At 38.3% G+C, this 21,029-nt stretch overlaps 2 protein-coding genes across 3 annotated transcripts in view; one reads left to right on the top strand and one right to left on the bottom strand.

Annotated features, from left to right (window-relative positions):
- LOC146450483 (nucleolar RNA helicase 2-like) overlaps window positions 1-5,059 on the bottom strand; it is a 30,428-nt gene extending 25,369 nt beyond the window's left edge. For both annotated transcript variants that reach the window (XM_085100371.1, XM_085100370.1), the window contains exons 1-2: window positions 4,925-5,059; window positions 2,824-2,967 (exon numbers count right to left, since the gene is read on the bottom strand). In XM_085100371.1, the coding sequence (XP_084956497.1) occupies window positions 2,824-2,933 (110 nt within the window). In that variant the 5' untranslated portion in view covers window positions 2,934-2,967; window positions 4,925-5,059. The remainder of the gene's footprint in view (window positions 1-2,823; window positions 2,968-4,924) is intronic.
- A 298-nt stretch (window positions 5,060-5,357) lies between these two features.
- LOC146450482 (TBC1 domain family member 2B-like) overlaps window positions 5,358-21,029 on the top strand; it is a 35,407-nt gene continuing 19,735 nt past the window's right edge. Inside the window, exons 1-18 of the mRNA XM_085100368.1 lie at window positions 5,358-5,514; window positions 8,013-8,064; window positions 8,544-8,574; window positions 8,969-9,037; window positions 10,005-10,079; window positions 11,223-11,295; window positions 11,604-11,678; window positions 11,955-12,012; window positions 12,827-12,968; window positions 13,698-13,868; window positions 14,980-15,078; window positions 16,394-16,426; window positions 17,321-17,399; window positions 17,770-17,819; window positions 18,515-18,565; window positions 18,699-18,728; window positions 19,333-19,402; window positions 20,341-20,399. Of these exons, the coding sequence (XP_084956494.1) occupies window positions 5,389-5,514; window positions 8,013-8,064; window positions 8,544-8,574; window positions 8,969-9,037; window positions 10,005-10,079; window positions 11,223-11,295; window positions 11,604-11,678; window positions 11,955-12,012; window positions 12,827-12,968; window positions 13,698-13,868; window positions 14,980-15,078; window positions 16,394-16,426; window positions 17,321-17,399; window positions 17,770-17,819; window positions 18,515-18,565; window positions 18,699-18,728; window positions 19,333-19,402; window positions 20,341-20,399 (1,343 nt within the window). The 5' untranslated portion in view covers window positions 5,358-5,388. The remainder of the gene's footprint in view (window positions 5,515-8,012; window positions 8,065-8,543; window positions 8,575-8,968; window positions 9,038-10,004; window positions 10,080-11,222; window positions 11,296-11,603; window positions 11,679-11,954; window positions 12,013-12,826; window positions 12,969-13,697; window positions 13,869-14,979; window positions 15,079-16,393; window positions 16,427-17,320; window positions 17,400-17,769; window positions 17,820-18,514; window positions 18,566-18,698; window positions 18,729-19,332; window positions 19,403-20,340; window positions 20,400-21,029) is intronic.

The following is a 21,029-nucleotide window of genomic DNA, read 5'->3' as shown; positions in this document are numbered from 1 at the left end:
TATTTTTAACTTGAAAGAAAAAAGCTTCCAAAACTCAAAGCAAATTTGAATGTTTTCGTTCCACTTGCTGGAACAGTCAAATAAATTGAGATGTGATCAGGTAGACATAGCTGAGTTTTTTTGCTCTGAGTTTTGGAATTTTTTCTTTCGTGTTATCACTAGTGTGGAATTGATCAATCTATTGTTTAGATGATATTTTATACTGTTTATTCACAAGCTGATAAGTTTGCAATGCTCATGTAAATCATCCTAAAACTTTTACAGTAAAACCTTGTCCTTTGAAATTCACATTTACAACCACATTGCTTTGACAAAGATAGAAAAACAGTCAATGCTCCCAACATTGTCCTTTTCAAGGCTGGCCCTTCCTAGTCTGTTCTATACAATTTTGTTTGAAAGTTTACATGAATGTCATCAATCCATGTATAAGCCACTGCAGCAGTTCAGTTTACCAGTGCCACTGATAATTGGCATCAAGCCTCAGTTTTTGTGTGACCCTCTGATGTGGTCATGTTAGAAAGAAAAACTCGCCCAATTAGTTATTATTATTACAAATGATATGTTTTTTTATTTCTTATTGACATCAAACTTCAACAAAAATTGCTCTGACTAGTGGTATTGAACTGAAAAAATTATTTTCTTTGTGTTGTACATTGCCACAGTTGCTTAAAAGATTGACCACAATATCAATAGTTTCTACAACACCAACAAACAATCGGTAAAGTAGTGTTAGAATAACACCTTTTAATAAATTGCAGGTTCTTAGTCCGCTGCCTGCATGTAGTTTGCACTATTGGGTTAAGTGTGGTATTGAGAAATTACACAGGTTTTAGAGGGTGTTTTCTGATTTTCCTAAGAAAATGCTCCTTAACCTGTATAGTTTTTCAGATCATGTACCAAGCTTATTAAAAAATTTAATATCTTGCATCATTATCTAAGCTGCATTTGGAATGAGAAATGAGGAATAGAATCATTTCAGCTTCTTCTAATATTAAATGTCAATTACTGAATTGTAAACATTGTGTGGATCATCCTTTCCCCATCTCCCCTTTTTCACAATGTTCAGTCCTCCTGAGAATCTAAACTCTGATATCACTGGATACCATACTCTTTTAAGCTTACACAATTCTACAGACATGACTTGACCATGGTGCAGGGCTTTTTTTAGTTTTGGAATTTTTTTCACCCCACAATACCCCAGGATAAACCGTTTTCCATCTGCAACAACCTCAAATTTTAGTGCATTACAATCTGCAATGTTCTCAGGTTCATGTTCAACTCTAATTGGTACCGTTTCCTTTTTAACTCTCACTTCATAACACTTGTTAAGACCTTCCTGGTATCGTTCCTCCCAGTTCGATCCAATGATAGGGAAATATTCCACAAACTCCTGCTCTTCAGTGCTATGAGTGGTATCAGCGTAATGCTCTGGTTCTGAACTGTCGGGATCACTGTCAGATTCATCATCTTCGTCCTCTGAATTAATAAGTAGGTCCCTCAGCGGATCAAGAATCTCTTCTTCTTCGTGCTCGTCTTCTGGATCTCTGTGAGAACGAAAACTGGCGAGACAAAGGCCATTCTCGTGATCGAAGCAATTGCATGATGATGTAACATCGAGATTCAGGGATGGAAGTGTTTGGTCGATCTCCTCGCTATTTGCAATTTTCTTTGGGCGAACAGAAGCTGTCGCTGGTGCAGGAACGAGATCAAAATCCCACAATAGAGTAGCAGTAAAAGGTGCAGCTCTCGGATCAGTGTCAAAAGAAATTCGCAAACAAAGGATGAGCATACATGGTAAATAACAACCTGAGAAAATATTTTGCATTGTTTTTGAACTAATACAATCGTTCTTACCTTAAAATCGCAACTTGCTTTCAATGACACAAGCGCAGGAGTACTTTCGGAAGCAAACAAAACGTCCACGTTGTGACGGCCATTTGAAACAGGTAAGAGAGCAACTCGTCTTTCTGCCATCTTGTCCAAGAAACTAACGTGAACTTCCCGACAGACGAGTTCCACACAATATAAATCACGAGGTCGGGCGATAAAGTTTTCCTTTGAAATACAATGTATATACAACATGCGACAATTTTGCAGTGCAGAAGCACTTTCACCTGGAATTGTGTTGAACGACGCCATCTCTGCTCTCGAGGCAAGCAGCTGAATCAAGTGATGACGTCACCAAAATTCTCGATATATTTGTTTGAAACACAATGCATCATGGGATACTATTCACTCCTCCTCTGAGAAAAGATATAAGATGGCAAGAAACGAGTAATGCCAAGAGCTTGGGGCAAGTTGCTATGCAGATGTAAATGAGCCACAACCAGTTAGACAAAAATCCTCTTCGAAAGGGAGGGTGGGTACAAAAAGTTGCTTAGTATATACTACGTGTTTGTGTTTGTGCAGTACTGCCAGGATATCGATAATGCCCTGAGATAGTGTTCTGCAGTTTTTATAGTAAGACAGTGACTCAAAGTTCAACCAATAAGTAAAATTGTACCAAAACTAAATCGACACAAGATGGCAAACTTCTAGCAATGAATAGAGCTTACAAAGAACCAATCCAAGAAGGGGTAAGATATTTTAATTTCTAAACAGTCATGCAGCATACATATTGGCACAATTTCCTGGCCATGAAAGGCTATTATCCTAAACATACTGAACAGAGAGCATTCCTTTATGAATAAGGCCTTCACATATATGTTGTTGTCTGGGGAAAAAACCTGCCTGTCCTACCACCCCCTTACACGCCAAGTGCCATTAACAACATTTTACCATAATTTCGGTAAAAGCCTTATATCATTATTACAAACTATTTACCTCTTTGTTAAAGAATATATGGTTCTTAGCTGCCTTGCGCTGCTTCTTTGCGGTAGGTTCTTCATTCCTGACAGCAGCACCATGCCTCCTCTTCTTACTGAACTGGACATTCTTGTTTTTTGTGTTAAAACCTCTTGCACCTCCCTTTAAATTAGGAACACAGCTCACAGTGTAACATCCTCAGAGATTCAAGGGAAGATAGTAGGGGTATTAAAGGAAAACGTGTTTCAAAATGGGCAGGACAAAGATTCTTAACTAAAGAATGACTGTGTGGTATGCCTATGGATATAGCATTCCTACATGGACATTCCAAGCCCTGCTAATATATAGGAATCATAACTGTAGCAAGTGGATTTTTAGGTTGCGTTCGATTGAACGTATTCTGGAATAAGAGTAAGTGCAGGGCTGTCATTAAGAGACGGGGGCTTGGGATTTCCCCCGGTTGCTAAGAACGTGGACCCTGGCTATTTTCATAGGAAAATAGAAGAGAAATAGAACCAAAAGAAATTCCTAGCTGTTTGATTCCCCGCCTACTTGTTGTATTTATCCAGCAACTTGACATCTTAGTAACAGCCCTGTAAGCGGAATAGCTATTACATGTTTTCTATTTTTAAGTAAATTTGGGAAGACATTTGTGCAAACTATCGCTGAAATATGATAATTTAAGAGCATTAAATTTTTTGCACTCCAGTGACTCCAAAAAACCTCTTATGAGGGATTTCTTGTCATCATTGTGGGTATTCTTATTCCGGAATAGGGTCAATCGAACACACCCTTAGTTTGCAGATGGTATAAAACAGCTCAGGCTGTGCCTGGAATCTCTTTATCTCCTGTGAAGTCCAAGGCACTTTGGCCGTGTTTTCACGAGCAATTTTTCAAGTCGCTTACGGAGTGGCAAACGGAAATCTCGTGAAAACAGTTGCTTTTCTAACTCGCTTAAAGTTAAGCGAGTCGGCAAACTTCAATGCAATTGTCATTAAATTTAAGCCACCAAACCAGGTAGCTTAAGCGACTCGGTAATTAATTTCCGCCAATGAGAAGGAACTTGCGGTCATTTATCTGATAAGGCTGTCAAAGCGAAAACAGAACATGCGTTCTATTTTTATGACTCCCCCGAAACAAGATGAACAATTTTCCGTGCCATGATCTCAAGTGAGTGATTATGGTGACCATGTTGCCGATGTTACACATTTAAGGCCGTATATTATTCCAGCACGGCAAAATTAGCAATTGTGGCTTCCTCAACCTAAATTTTGAATTTCGCGCGCCTGCTCTCCTCAAATTTCAAGAGTGAAATATAGTCGTACTCGTGAAAACACCCATCAATTTTAAGTCGCTTAACGAAGTCTGTAAACATAGCGCCCCCAAGAATTTTAAGCGAGACATCTGGCGTCGTGAAAACACGGCCTTTGTATGTGCGAATGCATCACAGGTGACGAAACTTTGGCCTTGAAATTAAACATGATCATGACATAACTACGTACATGTATACATTCAAATAGGGTTCTTGCAGAGATGTCATTCCCACTGTTTTTAATCAGCTTTTCGGGCAATTTATATTAAGTAAAAGCTCATTTAACCATATGTGTGCCATGCATGTCACAACTATAAGCTTACGTCTTACGAGAACTAGTAAGTGTAGCTAATAAAGTTATACGCTTGTATGTACACCAAAATGAAAGTTAAGAATAAGCAAACTTTTAATACAAAACTTTTATCCCTAAAGAAGAATTAATGATTCAAGTTGCCAACATTTAAGCAAGCGAAAGCGTTCTTCACGACAATCAATTTCCAAAAATTCAATTTGTCAATTTCGCGAGGAGCACATGGTCTGGATAGCCACGTGCATGATTGCAAACACACGATATATTGAAATACCTACAGCTTTTAAATTTATCAGTAAATGAGAATTTCAAGAACGCTGTAACTTTTTTTTGCTTGAATCTTGAAACATACACAAAAGAAAAGTAAAAGTTGACGCAATGAACGAGCCGGTCGCCATGTTGTCAATTTTTAACACGTGCGAAAGTTGTCCCAAAGTTTTAGAAGGCTTGAAAATATAGTTGATCGAAGCTAACTATGACAATCGAAGCGAACTTACCTGAAAAAACGTTTTCTTCGAAGAATTGGTTCCTTTCTTGATGTTCTTGCGTTTTTTGAATGTTTGACTTTCCATGAACGAGGAAAGTCGAGGAGATCGGGATAGTGGACCAAGCGAGAAGACCAGGGAGTCCAAAGTGCGAGCCAAGTTGGGGTCTGGAACGAGTAAGCCGAAGATTGTCCGGAGACGATGTCGGCAAAGTTCGGGAAGTTAGCCGGAAATCCTTGTTTATCTCTAAAGTTTCATTTTCCATCGTTTTAACCTGTAGAACGTTAATTTATTTACTTATTTGTTTAATGTATCTTATTTTTTTTCAAATTCTGGTTTATCAATTTTATAAATTTCAAACTAATTACTAAATAATAAACAGACGAGTCCCACTTTTCCGTCCACCCACCGACATGCCCCCGACTCCTACTGAAAATCTACTAACCCCAGTCTTTCGTGGTAAAGTGTCCAAAAACATGGAGGATTCGTGGGAGCTTGTCGCGGTTCCAGCAGAGATAGAGCACTCCACAGTTGGTAAAGATACAACTCCAGAGTGCTCTGAGACATCGCTTGAAAAGAACGAAGGGAATAGCAAGTCTAAGGTACGAAACCATACGCGAAATTCTCGGAGAGTGTTTTCTCTGACGGCATCTCGTTGATTGCGCTGAGGATTTTCGCTGTCTGCAGAAATTAGCTCGAGATCACGTTATGAAATCTTTGCCTTGGCATCTTTAATCAGCCATAGTTATTGATTACACCAGTAAATCATTCTTGTAGCGTTGATAATAACGCCCCTAAACGAGTTTCGTTATCCGAAAATTTTAAGTATCGATTTGTTTAGAACAACACTCTAGACCAGGAAATAGGCTTAAGTGGTATTGGACGTCAACATTTAAGTGTTTTATTTACAACGTTGTTAATCCAGAACAAGTCTAAAGGAACTAATAACCCAGTGCAGAGAAGATCGTCACTAGTTAGGTATGCTGATAACCACAAATTATTTAAGCTTACTCTGTGTGCTTGAGGTTCATGATCTAAATGAACAATCGATAGACGCGACTGTTTTTGCACCAAGTTAGGTGGCCTATAGTGCATGTATGAAGATGATGTTTGAGTAATAATATGGTGTTATGTTGATTTTGCAAACAAGGGAGAGAAGGGATCCAAGGCCCTTGATTTTCCATTTTGTGCAAGAATGAAAAAATTCCAACCTTGAATTTATTCTTTATTTGTGACAATGGCCACTGGTAGAACTCATCCAGGAAATGACGGTAGAGCTCGGCAGCTAGCTGGATAATGTAACTTTACCTAGCTGGTGACCTCTGCCATAACATACAATGCACTGTTGGAAATGGACACAATCAGCAACGTTATTAGAAAACCAGTAAATCGTATAATTGGGGTTTTATGAGAATATTTGCTGATTGTGTCGATTCTCCAACGGTCCACAACATTCGATTTCTGTGATGGGTTTTCTTTTGACATTGTACTTTAATTGGACTGGAACTGGTTAGCTGAATACTGAACTGAAATACTGAAAACTGATGATCTGCGATCCTAACCTGAAAACATGTGCTCAACTGAGAATGTAGTTAATCAAAGTATCAACAAGTATTTTGAAATCACTGTCAATTATTAATGTTTGTCGCGGTAACATACAGTGACATGGGAATTATGAGCGGCTTGCAGCACAATATAGCTGGGTGTCACAATTTGCTAAGCCCTGCATGCATGTTAGACCAGAGGTAGCCCAAGCTCTGTGAGCGTTTATGTAAAGACCTTTGTTTGACCCTTGTAATGTCACATTGTAATTTGAGTGTCGTGATTAGTGTTGGGCAATGGTGTAAATTATGAGGGTTTGTATGGGAATTAGGCTCGATTTCTGCCACTCCCTCTGGTCCGGCTTTCCTCCCTGAGGGGGTTGATATCTTGCCAGTGTTCATATCCGGCCGTGTTTTGGCTGTTTCAGCATGATTCAGTAGGTTTTAGATTTGCTGTTTTCCTCTATATATAGAGAGAGGAAAACAGTGAACCTAAAACTACTGGAATCATGCTGAAACATCCAAAATACGACACACAAACACTGGCAAGATATCGAGAAGATAAGGTAAGGCATTGTAATTCATACTCTTTATTTTTGACTCCTAAACACGTTTGTAAATTCCCATGCAAACCCTTATAATTGATGTCATTGCATAAAACCCATCGTTGACACTCAAATTACAACGCGATGTTACAAAGGTCAAACAAAGGTCTTTATATAAACGCTCTTAGAGCTTGGGCTACCTGTGGCTAGATCCATCTTAATTTTCACAGTTTTTTTTTTTAACAACAACAACAACAATTATTTATTATAAGAGAAGACTTATTACAATATTAGATACCCACAATTAGCAAGGGCTATTCAAGGTGGGTAGCATTGATACACTGTAGTTGTTTACACGCTCAAAAGGAACAGAAAATTAACAGCACAAAATAGAAATGATTCATTAAACAAAGAGAAAAAGAATTAAATAAGAAAATAAATGAATAAATAAAACACCTAAATGACTAACTTGTCGTCTAACAACTCAAAATCTAAGACCCATGAGGATTTTAAAAACCATCACATACATGTAATATCATGGGTTATACAATATTTCCATGATTTAAATGGGAACTCATGGGAATCAGAGCTGGTATAAGAATTTTCTTATGGGGAAGTTATGCATTGTCTGTTAAGATGAATTTCTGGTAAAAATGATTTGAAACACTTTTAATAATATTAATAAAATAATTTTCATGATCAATCTCTTTGTTCCATATATACCATAACTTGAGAACAATCAAAGGGCAGTAAACTTATTATTAATAAATAAATTTAAAACTAGTTACAATTTATTTGACCTTAAAATCTATTTCAAGCTTTGTCATATGTATACAACATTTGAGTGTTTTACAGTCATCACCCAAACTAAGATATAACTATAGTGATTATTTTCAATTTGTTTATTTTAAATAAATACAAATATATCCCAGCACTCCTCCCCCCTGGCCTGTTGCACCACCTGTCAGCTTCTATTAATAGTACCTGATTATATGCAATCTTTATTTGATTCAGAGAATTACCAGTGGAACTCCAAAGCTCTGTGGATTTCTAAACAAGCTTGGAGGTAAATAAACTAACAGTGAACAGACTTACAATAGTCACCTTTAGTTAATTATTATAATTTTAATTTGTTTATCTGCTCATCTCCAAGTCTAGAGTGACAATGGTCCATTTTACAGTTTTGCGCTTAGTGGCCTTTGAGTGGAAAGCCTCACTTCCACTCAGAGGCCAGGTCACTAAGCAGGCAACTGTATGTAGACTATTAATTTAATATTTGAATTCTGAGTGCATGCATGAGATGGCAGAATCCTGCAATCATGATAATTCTGCCACCTCTCATTTTTTAATGAATTTAAATTTATTTTTATTACATGAGTTACATTGATAGAAAGGTGATATGGTGGCCAAATCAGTTACCTTACCAGCTTTGCTGATAAAACCAAATAATGATTTGTTTCCACTTGGATCCCACTGGCACATTATCACTGACAGCTCTTTTAGAAAATAATTTTCTTTAATTATCTATTTATCTGTTTTTTTTAGCCAAGGGAATAAAAACATGGAAAACAAGATGGTGAGACTTTCTGCATATTCAGCTAGCAATAGTTTGTTCTACAGAATTTTATTAACATTATATAGCTGCATGCAGAGGAGTTGAACTTAGAGCTACCATGAGAGGTACAACTCCAGTTAGTGGTTGGAGCTGGACTTGATCCTGGGACCTCCAGATTACAAGTCTGCCGCCCTTACCACTTGTCCACATTGCCTCCTTCTAATATTAAACTGTTATTGTTGTCTTTAGTTTTTCTCTGTTGTCTACAAAGCCAATAATTTTAATAAAAGAAATAATTACAGAACTGTAAGCCAAAACAAAAAAAAAAAAACAATGGAAAAATGAGACAAACAAATAAAATAACAAACAAAAGTCAAAGTCTTACCACAAAAACGGTCTTTTTTCTTTCTTTTAGGTTCGTGTATGATGAGAGAAAGTGCAGACTATACTATTTCAGAACTCCACAAGATTGCACACCACTTGGGTAAGCTACTTGTAGAATTTTAGGACACATCCAAAATACAGTTTTGCATATTTCTTTAATTTGTAATGTGAGTTAGCTAATCATTCATCCACAATGAATTGCATTACTCTTTTTTAACTTCCAGTTTTAAATTGAACTAAAAAAAAAATATTATTGTTAGAAAGAGTGAGAAAGAGTCTAAGTTGTAGTATGCGCGTTTGATAGGGAAAAGTTGCTTTGGTAGATTTATATTCAATCAAAGCATTAATATACATGTACAGTTAAATCAACCCGCTAAGAATGGAATGAATTCTTCTTAAAAAGTGCAATTCCAGAAAATATCCATACTCCCCACATGGAAGGTTTTTCGTTTTGCACCTCTGTCTCCCCAGGAAATTCCAGTTTAGCTTCATACTTTGCTTCTAAAATTTTGACTCTTAAGAACCCCCTCCCGGCCTTTAGGTACCGGTATTTCTGATGACCTTCCATGGGGTGGGTATGGATTTTTTCTGGAACTGCAAAATTACTAAAGATGACTGGTTCTGTTTTTGTTCAAATGCACATGTACACTCTACTTATAGCTAGGCCCTTAAATTCACGACAAGCTTTTGAAGGATCCAGTTAGTTTATGTTGTGTTTTAAAAATATTTTATTGATCATAGATGTCCTCTAAAATAGCTTCAAAGAAAGCGAGTTAAACTTGATCTCAATTTTTTTTTATGGCAACAATATATTACTTCAGATTGATAACTGTGATCTTGTAAGTTGCAAGGAAGCTATACTTTGCAGTCACTCTTATGCCTTCAGATAATGCTATTAATACCTTTCCAGGAGTTACATGTATTTTCTGCAACTAGCTTTTGGCAAACTGTTTTCTTGGGGAAAGGTACTGTTAAGTAGTAATTTGTGAGGACATTTTGCAGTGACTAGGTTCAATTTATTAGTTACCTGTCTTGTGAGTTATAAATGTCGTCTTGTTTATTTTCAGATACATTGATGTAGCAAATGCTTCATTCTCATTTGAGGTTGAAGATGCAGACAGACTAACTCAGTTTGAGATTTGGTAAGTGGATGCTCCCCCCCCCCCCCCTCCAATTCCCCCCTCTCTGATAAATTTGAAACAATGTTGGACAATCGAGCATTTGTGTGCTAATTAAAAACTCGTGAGAGCCATAACATTATAATTATACTAGTCTAATATTATTCTGGAATCACCAAGTCTTTGCTTTCTATTCAGTCTCTGGATGTCATTTCTATCTTTCTGGCTCCCATCCATCATGTTTTCCTTATAAATACATATAGTAAGTAGGACTCCAAGGATAGTGAGCCTGAACCACTTAATTATTTCCTTTTCTAGCTGGTTTGCTCAGTTCTTGCCAGGGGTACAATATCGATTTTGTAGTCTTACTTAAATAAATTCCAAATTTCAATTTGGTTGTTGTACTTTGGGAACAGTACAGCTTTGGCCTTGAAGGAAGATGGTTTGTCTGGAGCCCTGGTTCAATGCCAGCAGTCACTCATTCCTACAGGATTGTCTAGGACAGGAAAAAGATGCAATGGTTCCTGTAACTGGTTGTCATCCACTTGATGGGTGGTTGGTCATAAGGAGTATCACCTTGCCTCATAAACTTAAATGGAATTGTTGGAGCATTGTGTACACCTCTGTACCACAGTGAGGCACCTTCAACTTCAAGGATTTGGATCCTGTAGAATCTTGAAGCATTCTGACTTCAACAGTTCTTTGTGCAAACTATTGATTCAAATTTCACAGTGAGAATGATTTTCATGGAAGAATAGTTGCCAAAGTAGTTAGTTGCTATCTAAGGGGTGCCTGGAAAAAAAGGCCTAAGTGACTTGTGATAAAATTGCTAGAATCTCCTTCCAAATTTTCTTGTATTCGCTTGGGTAACAAAAGGAGAATTTGACCTTACATCAACAGTCACTTAAGTCTTATTCCGTGCACCCCTTCAATTTATCCCCTCCGACTAATACATATTCACTGGATAAAGTTAATCCACTCTCTGAACAACTAGGGCCAGGCCTGCCTAAAGTACATTGTATTTAAGTCTTGTTATCCAAATTTTGATACCTTAACGCATCTCTGTCACTTATCCTCCAAATGCAGTATGGTTTACGTTTATCAATAGTGATTCAACCAATCTAACTTATACTAAATTTTCTTGTAAACAATATTTTTTTCAATCAGCACGTCTGGAAGGACATACCAACTTCAAGCAAAAGATAAACAAACAATGATGTTTTGGCTTCAAGAACTGCAGGTCAGATCTCATTCTTTGCTTGTGTCACGAGACCACAAGTCTAGAAATGGCCGACATTTGAATTCTTTTTTGTCATGAATTTCCACAGGTACCCCAAGCTCTATGAGTCTTTGTAAAAAGTCTTTAAATTAGGTGTAAGGCAGAAGTTAAGGCTTGCTCTAGCCTCTTGTTGATTATTATATAATCTTAAGTACTGGGGTTTACATTTTTATTGTATGAAAATTAAAATTATCAACAATACTTTCCTCAGCAGATAATGAATATGAAAGAGATTGCTCATTGAATATTTCTCATTAAATCAAATTTAGGGAAGAAGACGTGAGTACAGTAAAAAAAGAGCAACGCTTGTTGTTCAGAACAGAGGAGACATCTCAGCTCTCGGGGTAAGAATAAAAATGAATGTACTAGACATGGTTGTTGGTAAGCTGATTAACGCTTATCCACAATGACAAGTTAACCAAGGTCTTAATCTCATGCATTAAAAGTGATTTTGAAAGCATTCTCCATCCTCCCTGACATACACTGTACTTTTTGACCATCCCCAAGATTGATGTGTATGAGTAGTCTAAAATTATAGAATGAGCAGGTGTGTGCACTTTTTGTGCGGGAAAATTACCACTGGCTGACAGTTTTCACTGTGCATTTGTTGGTTTATACAGCAGTCCACTTGTGGCTTACTAGCAGAGGAGGAAGAGGTAGAAGATCAAAAGAACCCAGGTTTGTAACTTTCACATTCACAAGGATCAACTCAAAATACAATCAGGTTGTGTCTTATCAACTGGAATAGTTTTTATACAGTTGTGTGGGAGACGTCACATAACATTGCCTCAATATTTTATCCGCTTCTTTGCACTTTGTTTTCAGTGTGATAAAAATGGAAATCTTGCTCATTAACAAATCGACGGCAGTTTTCTATGGTCTATACTCTTATAGACCATAAAATGACGTCAAAAAATGTTTAAAACTCAAGTGGAACCACGAGCCGCAGGCGAGTGGTTTCACTGCCAAGTTTTGGACATTTTATGGCGTCATTTTATGGTCTATAAGAGTATAGACCATAGGAAACTGCCGTCGATTTGTTTTTTACAATAACATGGAAAAAGTACGAGCGAAATTGGCCATTTTTTCGTTGAGAAAGTGCGCGCGTTACATCTGACGTCATTTTTATTGTCTGTACTCTTAAAGACAATAGCTACGAGCCAATCAGCGCGCGTGAATTTGGACAGTTATTGTAAAATTATCGCGGGTTTTTACTCCAAGTAAAAAGATCTCGGCAACATTTCCTATCAAAAGAATTGAGAGCCACATGACCGACGTGAACATTACTTACATTTTCTAGAAAAGTAAATACACGTAGCTATTTCTCGTTTATCTTACTAGCATTTTGCTCAAATTTTAAATACGCAACTAAGTTTAGTCTTACATAACGACCAGTCTTTGTGCCAATATAGGGCTTATTTGGAGCAATTTCAATAATTTTAAGCCACAAAAGTCATCATTTAAATGTTTCTTTAACTGTTAATTTTATCAGATGTTCCTGCCCTACCTATCATCCAGCCAGTACCCGCTCCACAGTCTGTTGGCGAAGAAGCTGCGACATTGAAGTCTCCGTCACAAAGCATTCTCTCCAACTTTTCATTCACAAACCTAAAGACTGAGATAAATAATATGCGGTACGTATAAGAAGGTCTTTTTCTTTTAGCTCATTTAAGGACGGTGCCTACTTTTGGTACTGCGCATACGTTCTGCATATCTCGCAATGGTCCAATGAAGTAGGGTTTCTATCGGCGGTGCCTGCTAAAACAGAGATATTTTTGCGTGGTTTATAACTACGTGGGAAAAGCAGATCTTTGCCAGGGTTAGTGGAATCCAGAAATAAAATTGGGGGTAAACCACGCATTTTTCAAAGATAATTAAACTTCAGTTTGGGAAAAAATGTTATACACTGTACATTGTTTTGTATTTTGGCGCTTTTTAGAACTATTGTTTCTTAATTATTTCTAAAAATGCGGGGTTACCCCCAATTTTCTTTTTGATTCTAATAGTCCTTGCTAAGATCTGCATTCTCCGCAAAGTGATAGGCCGCGCAGAAATACTTCGGTATTAGTAGGCACCGTCCTTTAGCGCCTGATAAAATACACCTTAATTTAAAGACTACAAATTAATAAAATACACCTTATTGTATTAAGGCTACAAATGAAGTACAGCATATGTTAAGGCTATGGATAAAATACACCTCTTCAAGCTCCATGCAAATCACACATTTTGAAATACTGAGTCTTCAAAAATTTTACCTCACTGGGGTGGGGTGGGACAAGACAGCTCAGTTGTAAAGTCCACGTGTTTTCTTGTTGGTTTTGTAAATTTCGTAATAATTAATATTGTTGTAAAATGTTCTTTAGTGCCAAAAGATCATCAGTGAATTTATCACAACAGACCCCTCCCCTCGTCATATCGGCACCTTTGATGGAAAGCGAAATGTTAGAACAGCAATTGTGTGAAGAAACAAAGAACTCGGGAGTCCAATCTTTGTCAGATGAGAAAAATGACCCTGTAGATGATGAAAGCAAGAGGTAATGGTCTGTAATTATGTTCCATTTAAGGCCCAACAGTGACTTGTTTAGCTCATGAGAAGTAGCCTACAGAACAGGCGTGAGTTTTTTGCGTTTTCCAGGGGAGCGGAGACACGCTCGTGACGCGCGCTCCGCGCGTGGCTTGCGCTTTCCTCCGCTCGCCTGAAAACGCACAAAAATCACGCCTGCTCGCCAGGCTAATCAGAAGTTGCCTAAACTAACAGTAACATGCCAAGATGAAATGTCTCTATTTCTAAGTTAACTTTCCCCGCATGGTTAATAGCTGAATACAGTGGTATACTCATGTTTCGGTTTGCACTTGTGTGAATATTCTTTTTATTGTCGTGAAATGTGTTTAAGCATCGTGCTTTGAAATGATAGCTCAAAACGAAGTAGCCCCATGGTTAGTGGTGATTAACGTATTTTGATATTTGTTTGATTGATTGGAGGATCCGGATCCTTGTTGTTTTCACCCAGCTGAAACCATCGCCTGATGAAGACTAACCTGCGATCAGGCGTTCATTTTTTCGAGGGAGCCCGAAAGTGTGGCAGCGCGAGAGTCACACTTTCGTGCTCCCCCAAAAAAAGGAACGCCTGAACGCAGGTTAGGTGAAGACCAGGCCCCCGTTGTTGTTAAAAGGGCGGCCAACTTTATCCAGTGGATAAGTCACTATCTAGCGGTGCAAATGTACTCCAAATAACGCTTCTGGCAATTTTCCATGCAATCCCATACTTAAATTAGACATACGCTTCTACTCTATACAGAAATTAAAGGGGCTATAGGGAAATTCTTGCACAAAAATCAGCGACCTAACATTTACTTCTTGTCATATTTTTCTGCTCAATACGGTAAACCCTAAAAGGTACCGCCATGCTTCTCACGGAAGTCATTTAGATTTTAGCACCCTAAGGGGTACCAAACCACGAATGTTAACCCCTAAAAGGTACGGTGATCACCCCTGTCACTTTTACATGGGAGCCCCCTCCCCTCCCCCCTGCCCGGGATTTGCCCTTTCTAAAACAAAAGGAATGTTAAGTTTCCCAGTGAAATTTGAGCTGATAATTTTGCGGAAGAGTTAATTAATTTTTTACTATCTGAATCATTTACCAGTTCATTTCAAAGTCATATCAAAAACGAGGGAGAGAGTACGTGCACGAAAGCCAATAACCAACAACAAGAAAGCGCGGAAGAGAAGACAAGACCATTCAGGTGTGATCACTATTTGTTTGTACACAGAAACATACTTGCAGTGGTCTTAGTAGGGCAAAAAAACGGGAGCGTAGAGAATTTGTAATTGTGTGACTGGCACAGGTGATAAATAAATAAATAAACGAACGAACGAATGAATAAAGAAATAACTAGGGCGGTTGTCAGTTGAATGTCGAAAGTATTTTGGCATTTGCTTTGTTACGCTCCTTGTGATTGGTTAGCAAACAAAACTCGTGCCGCTTTCTTAACCAATCAGAAACAAAGTCAAAACCAATCATGACATGCGCTCACGCATTTTCCCGCGTTTGGCCCCAGTCACGTGAATTTGTTTCCAGTTCTGATTGGTATATTTGCTGTGTTACCTCTGTTGTGATTGGCCAAAGTAATTAGTTTGGTTTTGGTCTTATAGCATTCAAGTGGAAACCGTTCTAAGTCGGTAAATTACGATCATCCGCGAAGGAGTGTAGTTCTACGAACAACAGTTCAGGACTACAGGCAACTCCCTTTATTGCGGACAGCCTCGGGACAGCGCGTTAGTGTCCTTGATGGCGAGAGTCCGTAATAGCGGGGATTTATTTCAATCAAATGTCTGTACTCTATTTTTGCCGGGGATTTAGCTGCTGTCCGTATTATTGGGGTGTCCGTAATAGCGAGGTGTCCACGAGGCGAGAGTTGACTGTATTGCTTGGACATCCTGAATAACATAAGAAACTGTATGCATAATAATATGTGGTAAATTTGTGTTATGTTACTTAACAATTATCCTGCGAAATCGCGCGGAATATTGCCTGATACTTAGCCGACGAGGCTGTAGGCCGAGTTGGCTAAAATCAGGGGATATTCCGCAATATTGAGCGGGATCATTGTTTTATTATTCAACACATTGATAACAAAGCACAGTTTTATTGCAGAGAAACTGGCGACGATCTATATTTTGCCATTTTTCTCACCGACACACGAAATTACGTACATCGCAGGATATCTGTTGTGTACAGCCGACGAATATCGAGTGCACCATGACTATATTTGGGCAGAATTACAATGTGTTGAATAATTATTGCAAATCTTTGCATAGCAATGGCAGGGTGTTGAGTCTTGTTTAGCAATAACACTCACAAATGGTGTGTAGCAGAGTAAGCTCGCCTGGTAAACATCCTAAGGAGGGCATTCGATTTGTCAAAACTGTTAGCCAGCCAGACGAGCCTGTTAGCTCACAAACAGTATCAATTTTAGCGATGGTTTTAGTGGCAATCCTTGGAATTCCTTCAAAGTAGTTAACTTTTGGTAACTTCCTTTTTTTCTTAATAATTTTCAGTTCCAATTTTCTCAAGGCTGGTACGCTTCGTAGGTAAGAAAATACTGATTTTCTTTAATTTGGAAAGAGGAGAACTTGAAGTGAAAGAAAACGGTACATAAGTATGTTCCAAGATCATCGGCGAAACAATGGCCAATGCCGGGGATGGGGAGGGGGGGGGGGGTCCCCTCCATATAAGAGCCCTACATTATGTGCGGTCCCAAAGGGTATGGTTATCGAGCCTTTCTGGTTTGAAATAGGGTATAGATTGTATCGAGTGTACAGAAATTGGTGTGGATTCTAGAAACTACAGGTAGGTCAGAAAATGGGTTTGAATTTAGAGGTCAGTTCGGTAGAAGGGTAACGAACAATTACATAAATTTGGTCTGAAATAGCTACGTGTTTGATAAAAAATGTGAAAAAAAATAGGCTTGCTGGTATCTCCAAGGTTCGCTCGTTCGCTAACGCAGAAGACATTCAGCATTTAACTTCAGTTTGCTTTGCTGTTACCAGAATACTACTGAATCAATCTCAAATTTAGAGTCATTTTGCTTAAGTCAGTAAGGGCTACGTTTCATGAAGTATTTCATACACTTCACGTTATTAGCCTTAGACTGAATGTTATGGGCGCTATTTTTTTTATTTAATTGGGAGAGAATGCCCGTATAGGAGAACCGTAAACTATCTGCCAAATATGCACATTAAGACTTTAGACTAATTGCCAAAATCTGCCCTGTTTGGTACTAAATTAAGTAATGTTTTTTTCGTGATATGTACACGCTTAGATGAAACCGGCCAAGGGTAACTGAAGGTTACGTTTTCGGGTGAAGGCTACATTGTATTTTACACCGTCCTATAAGGATTTGCGGCCACAGCAAGTGTAGCTACACTAATTTCTTCAATGATCATTGCCAACAACCATAAGGTGACAAGTGTTTAATTTCGCAGAAAGTTCGCCAACAGCCGAACAGGAAGCCAACCTGTGGCAGCTGGAAGACCAGCATCTCGATGTTTGGACTGTGAAAAGGTATCAAATTCTGTGATTCTGATCAGATGTTTGATCACATTTTATACAGTTTGTGTGCGAATTTCTTGTGTAGTTAAAAATTTCAATCTATAACTCTGTGGTGTGTCTAGAGCAGGCGATCGACAGCTTCAAATCTGTAAATATACTTTGATTGGGCTGCCTGTGGTCTGTCAGCCTCGTTTTGTTGCGGGCTTCCAGGTAAAACAAATCCCTGGGCTCGTTGTGCTATTAAACCTGTTTGAAGTAGAGAAGTTATTTTACTGGGTAATAAACTGGAGCTGTCTCCATCTTCTCTTAAGTCACTGAATTTACTGCTCGCTTCCTGTGACACCGCTACTTTGGTTTTAATTAAATTTCTTTGCAAATACAGCTTCAGGATGCTCTTGCTACTGCTGAAAAGAAACTGGAATCAGCAAAGGAGTAAGTACCTGGTAACCTAATCAAAGATGAACATTCTTACTCTTGCAACATTTTGTACCATAATTTTGTTCGTATTTTAGTTGCTGTGTTAATCTTAATAAGTTTGATGCGAGCTTAGTCTGCCTTGCGGTCCTCTCCTTTCCAAGCGAGCGATAGAAGCGAGCGAAAGCCTCCGGAGAGAGGGAGAAGAACGGTATTAATAGACCCTTATCAATCGGCGGCCATGTTGATTCTTGGGTGAACAAAAAGCTTTGTTTTTGCACAGCCAGATGCCAATTCAGTGCAAGGTTTGCCGTGCAAGAACAAAGCTTTTTATTCACCCAAGAATCGACATGGCCGCCGTGTGATAAAGGTCTATTATGTAGCTGATGGGATACCGTGTCTAAATAAAGTTATCGTATCGTATCATAGGAGCAAAAAAAATAGTGGGGGAGGGAAGAGGAAGGTAAGGAAAGGAAACGCGTGCAGTTGAGCCCAGAGACTTTGCCCAAAGTACGTTCGTCCACGATCAAGCGAGCGAGAGAAGCGAACGGCGGCTTCCGGGGAGAAGGAACAAAAAAGAAGCTATCAAATCGTTCGCTTGTCGTGCTTGCTTGGAAAGGAAACTACTGCTTCACAGGCTTATGGGAACCCACGGTCAAGAAAGGAATTTTGAATTTTGTGATTGTACCAATTGGTGGTGTTGTTGTTCACAGTGAAGTGCAAGTTAGACAAGATGTTATTGAAAGTCTCCACGAGCATCTGAGGTGAGGAAAAAACTGTTATGTCATGTTGGATTTTCTATTAAATGTCTTTCCGTTCGTCGCTTGGCCTCAGGTTACATGTTGTTGTTGCATTTATCACTTACTTGGTTGGGTTTTTTTTTTACTTCATTTAAAGGAAATTTGAACTGGAACAAAGTAATATCAGGTAAGTGCTAAATTAACCCGCTAATTATCAGGTGATGTATCACAGCGCACGTGAAAATTAAGCGACAGTTAAGGACGGTGCCTACTTTTGTTACTGCGCATACGTTCTACGCATCTCGAGATACTCAGGTTTCCTATGGGTGGTGCCTACTTATACAGGAATACTTTTGCGCGGTTTAAAACTATGCAGAGAAAGCAGAACTTAGCAAGTGCTCTTGGTATCCAAAAAGAAAACTGGGGGTAACCATGGATTTGTCAGAGATAACAAGGCTTTAATATGGAGAAAAAACGCCATAACTTACTTTGTATTTTACTGTTTTTTATTTTAATTATTGTTGCTTAAGCATCTGAAAAATGCGTGGTTACCCCCAATTTTCTTTTTGGTTTCCAATAGCTCTTGCTAAAATCTGCTTTTCCTGCATAGTCATAAACCTCGCAAAAATACTTCCGTATTAGTAGGCACCGTCCTTAAGTGCAGCTTACCTTAGGCCTGATCCTTACTGCTGTTTTAATGGCTTCCACGTGCGTATCACGTGCTCCGTTCTCGCTTTGAACTTTTTTAAATAAACTTACCTGTGCGACTGTTTAATTTTCTCTACTTCAAGAGCAAGAGACGAAGATGAACAGAGATCGTTCTCTGAAGAGATGAAAGACAAATTGATTTACATTGCTCAGGTTGGTTTAACGAAGTTTTTCGCCTTCTGTTAGCTGACGTCATTGTTTTTAAACAATTTAAAAATTTTACCTTATTAGCATGTATCAAAATATAAGTTCCAAATACATGGATACCATAAACTAAAGGGCATGTCACTCTTGGAAATAGGTGATTTGTTGAATATTCTTGAAGAAACTAGCTTTCAAAAACTGAAAATTACAAAGAAAATATATAGCTTGCAGCCATATATTCTTTGGAAAGTCTTTCCACTTTTATACTTCATTTCACAAAACTATTGAACATGTCACTTTCAAATTTTCAGCGAGTACAAGTTTGCCAAGCTCTTTCAATTTACGGAGTGCATTTATTTTAAGTTATAGTTTTGTCGTGTATCCTAATTAATTTATGCTACTGAGCGTAAACATGTAAACAAAGTCGGCGTTTGTTCAAAGTTACTTGGCATGTGACTTGCTTATTAATTGTCGGGAAGGTGCATTTTGTTATCGAATATTCCTAATCTTCAGAAATTAGAATCTTGCATAATCCTTTTCTATTAACATTGAAAAAAAATCAACAGTAGCTCGTCATTGTTTAGTGGCTTGTATGAAAAGACAAGGAAACACAAGGACAGTATTTCATCAACAGTTTCATCGCCTCTTATTACGTATGACAGAAAACAAATTGGACCCGACGTTCTTTAATTCAGGAATTCGTCTCTTGATTCTCAATCTCAGTGTCGGTTGTCTCTGCCTCGTTTCCAGGCACTTGCGCATTCCGTGCAAAGCGTAGAAAATAGGGGCGCAGGGCTTGATGGGACAGTCCCACAACACCATGCGCGCCGCGTTGGACCAAGACGAGACGTTTGGGGACGAGGCAGGGACGACAATCACGTTTTTGGTTTTTTGCTTGTCTTGGACATTTCAAATTTCTTACCGTTAAAGTTTTTTTTTCACTACAGCTGGAAGAAAAATTAAAAGAACAGACAGAAGAACTAAAAAAGGCTGATAATAAAATAAAGTAAGTGTACAAATATTGGCAAATAAACCCCTTTAGACAGTGGGTATGTCGGAGGATAGTGACCGAGACTTAGAGGTTGTTACGAAACGAACAGGTAACCCATGTTATTATTGAACACATCGTAAAACTGCCCAAATATGGTCATGGTGCACTGAAGATTCGTCATCCGTAGTCAGCAAATATCCTGCGATATACGTACGGCAATTCCGTGTGTCGGGGAGAAATAAAGATCATCTTCAGTTTTTCTACAATAAAACTGTGCTTTGTTATCAATGTGTTGAAAAATAAAACAATTATCCTGCTCAATCTTGGGGGGTCATGGAAAAATGAAAGTGAGCTATCAATTAAATCTGAACTAACAACGTTTCGATGTTTTCGCAACATCACTGTGAAGTTAAAAAAAATAAAACAACAACAACTACAAGCATCTGGATTTAATATGCAAATACTAAGTACAGGATGCTTTAAGGCCTGTGCTGTTGTCAGTTCTATACGAATAACTTTGCGCGGATGGAATCAGATTGCTTACATTTTGATTTTGCAAACCAACAAGCATGGTGACTTTCTTGTATTTTCCCGCGCTTGGCGCAGTTTGCATTTGACTCGTGTTCTTATTCGTTGATTGTTGTT

Source organism: Pavona decussata, unplaced genomic scaffold (assembly GCF_977016875.1).
Source record: "Pavona decussata unplaced genomic scaffold, jaPavDecu1.1 SCAFFOLD_464, whole genome shotgun sequence".
NCBI lineage: Eukaryota > Metazoa > Cnidaria > Anthozoa > Scleractinia > Agariciidae > Pavona > Pavona decussata.
Note: the sequence above shows the minus strand (reverse complement) of the source record. Positions and strands in the feature narration are given on the sequence as shown.